The sequence below is a fragment of the Malania oleifera genome, chromosome 5 (assembly GCF_029873635.1).
Source record: "Malania oleifera isolate guangnan ecotype guangnan chromosome 5, ASM2987363v1, whole genome shotgun sequence".
Taxonomy (NCBI): Eukaryota; Viridiplantae; Streptophyta; class Magnoliopsida; order Santalales; family Ximeniaceae; genus Malania; species Malania oleifera.
Window position 1 is genome coordinate 76,395,053 of NC_080421.1, and position 3,002 is coordinate 76,398,054.

The window sequence follows — 3,002 nt, forward strand, 5'->3', positions numbered from 1 at the left end:
CCAGATAATTCTAGTCACAATTCCCAACATTTGTATCATTTCTACCTTATATGTCCTAAATATATCAGCTTATAAAAGGAAGTCAAAACCCAACAATCACTATCCAAGTCAAATCCTCTAATAAGAACAATTAGCTCTAATCCAATAATGAATTGAGAGATCCACGTTGAGAGATCCATGTTGGTGCCTTAAATGCCTACAGTGATCCACACTGGCGCCTTAAACGCCTAGAGTGATCCACACCCCCGCGTCATAATGACGGATCACCCCAAGGGTCAAACCTCGCCACTATAAAGAAGGGCGATGCAAACAAGCCAAGGTAATTCACCCTTAACCCACTTTAGTGTTGCATTCAACCTCTTTGAAGTGTTCCCTTACTTAGGCATCGAAGTGATCTCCCGGAGTACACCCTGAGTTCCCCAAGTTTGCCGTGTTTCCATCCTTTTCAGGTCATCAAAAGTCAGAGAGCGATGTCGTAGGTCATCACTAATTTTATCCCGCAACACTACCCAACAAATTTGTATAGAAATTCAGAATCTCCATTTTAGTTTCTTCCTTCAAATTCAATATTTTCCCTTCAACAGATTTCAGAACTCCCATTTACCTGAGATTTAGCTCTTCTGTGTTTAATAATAGCAGAGAAATAAAGATTGTTTCTATCCCCAAGCTTTAACCAATATTCTTTTGCTTTTTTTTTCTTTGAATTTCTTCTTTAGCATTGTATAAGAATAATTTTAGCAAAGGAGAGACTTCTCATTTGCTTTGTGATAAGAGTTGAGGTACATACAATTTTTTTACACATGGAGACAACGGTACACGTACATCTATCCTTCCTCGAACCCAACTTCAGCAGGACGGTTTTAACATGGTTGGCTAATTTTTCTAGGCAATCAAGCTAAGTATACACGAGTAACAAACAATGAAAGGGAGAGAAGGAACACACTTGAGAGACAAGGACACAAATTCTACATGCAATGTAGTTTTACAAATAGCAACACAAGGAGGCTAGGGCCAAGCCCCACGTTCTGAACATGCTTTAATTAATTTTCAACACCTACATGACAATACAATGGTTTCAAATCAAGTAGTACTGAAATGGGTGTAGCGTGTAGGTTTCATTAGAGGGACAACCCTGACTCTTCATCTTCCTCAAGGGTGGAGGTGTAAGCGAAGTAGAGAGCCCAGATTAGACCAAACACGCCGAAAAGGATCCAACCAAGGATGTTGTTGCTCAGACCAAAGGCGAGGCCAGTTCCCTCTGTGGTCATTCTTTCATCCACCAAGGCCATGGCTGGGCTTGACACGGATGCCGCGCAAGCTGCTGCCATCAGTGATGCCCCCATGCCCATACCCATACCCATACCCATATCCATGCCTGCCTTTGAGCTGCCAAATTCTGGAACAGCAGGCTTTTCTTCCATGGAACATCTAACTCGTCCTTTGTTCACCATTGCTGGCAGCCCTGTCACCAGTTGTTTGAATTTAAATGACAAGTATGGGCACGTATATAACATATTTGAGAAGTTTATATAGTTTCATTGGAAGCAAACCTAGCTGGGGCCTATTTTTTAATTAATTAATCATGCTTTCTTTACTTTTTATTTATTTTATTTTATTTTCAGAATTACAAAACCATCTTATCCTTTTCGGTTTATGGTATTTCTATACCATCTTTTGTTGTTTTCCGACTTCTCTCCATTAGATGTTTATTAATTCTTTCTAACTTCTCTATCTAAATGTTGAAATTTGAAAAATAGGACAATTAATATTAATATAATTATTAGAAAATTTCAAACTAAAAAAATACAACTATTTTCATAGCCAAATAGGCCCTAGGCTACGTTTCAATAGGCTTTAAACTCTTCTCATGACTATTTTCAATAGCCCTGGGCTATGTTTTTCCTTTCTCATGGGAAAAGAGATGGTTTGAGGATCAAACCGAGACCCACTGTGAGTAAATGTCTTCCCCTTGTTTACACACACACAAAAATAAAAGGGTTTATAAATCAAATCGAGCTACATGCCTATCTTATTTTATTAAGTACATGAAACTAATGGATCAAGAAAATTGGATACACACTAAGAAAATAATGTAACAACTTTTGTTATATATCAACCCATCAATCAATCAAAAGACTAATGTTTCAGCTAGCAGCTAGCAGCTAGCTACAACTGCATGCTGCTGCTTTTCACATGAGTTCGTGATGTTTGATTTTATGAATCGGATTAAGTTGGCTCCTACACATACCAAGAAGCAAGAAAGCAAGAAGTGAATTAGGTATATATATATATATATATATATATATAAGAACCGAACTCTTACCTCCAAAAACAGGAAAAAAAAAAAAAAAAATTTCTAAACTCTTACCAAGAACAGGGGAGGATGAAACTCCTGATGATCTCTTGGGAGTAATAAGAGTGGGGCGGGCGACGGATGGGGTTGGAGCGGCAGCTGTGAAGGCAGCCATTTTGTTTTTGCTTTGCGGTCTGAAAACAGGATAGAGAGATGAAATAATGCGAAATGGCAGAACAGGACTGCACGCTGAATATAAGTTTACAAAATAATATTATTGGTGTATGGCGAGGCTAGCACGCACGCACTCAACCACACAACACGGATGGATAGATTGCCCCCTCAATTCTATATCCACTATCTGCATCAGCCCAACCAATTTCTGCCACGTGGTGCCCCATCCATCTGGCACGCGACCACGCTGCTGCACAAATTGAGGGGAAGGACACTCTGGATTCAATTCAAATATTTACTTTTTTTTTAATACTTCCAAGAAAGCTAGAACAGTTTTAACTCATTAAAAATCTCTCCATAAAGTCTATACACTTAAAAAGTGAAAGCTAGCACTTGAATTTGGTCAAAAAGCTAGACAAGCAACTCATTCTCCCATGATCAATATTTCCAGCAGCTACATTTTCTTTCCACTTTTGATGTGCTATAATCGGATATCTGCCATTTAATTTGCTGTCTATAATTATTAAATGACTAT

At 38.5% G+C, this 3,002-nt stretch overlaps 1 protein-coding gene across 1 annotated transcript; it reads right to left on the minus strand.

The window, feature by feature from the left end:
• Positions 1–732: 732 nt before the first annotated feature.
• LOC131155498 (photosystem II reaction center W protein, chloroplastic) lies at positions 733–2,616 on the minus strand. Its single transcript, XM_058108693.1, has 2 exons — positions 2,369–2,616; positions 733–1,462 (listed from the first exon to the last, which is right to left on the minus strand). The coding sequence occupies exons 1-2, from the start codon at positions 2,466–2,468 to the stop codon at positions 1,119–1,121; spliced, it is 444 nt and encodes a 147-aa protein (XP_057964676.1). The 5' UTR covers positions 2,469–2,616; the 3' UTR covers positions 733–1,118.
• Positions 2,617–3,002: the final 386 nt, after the last annotated feature.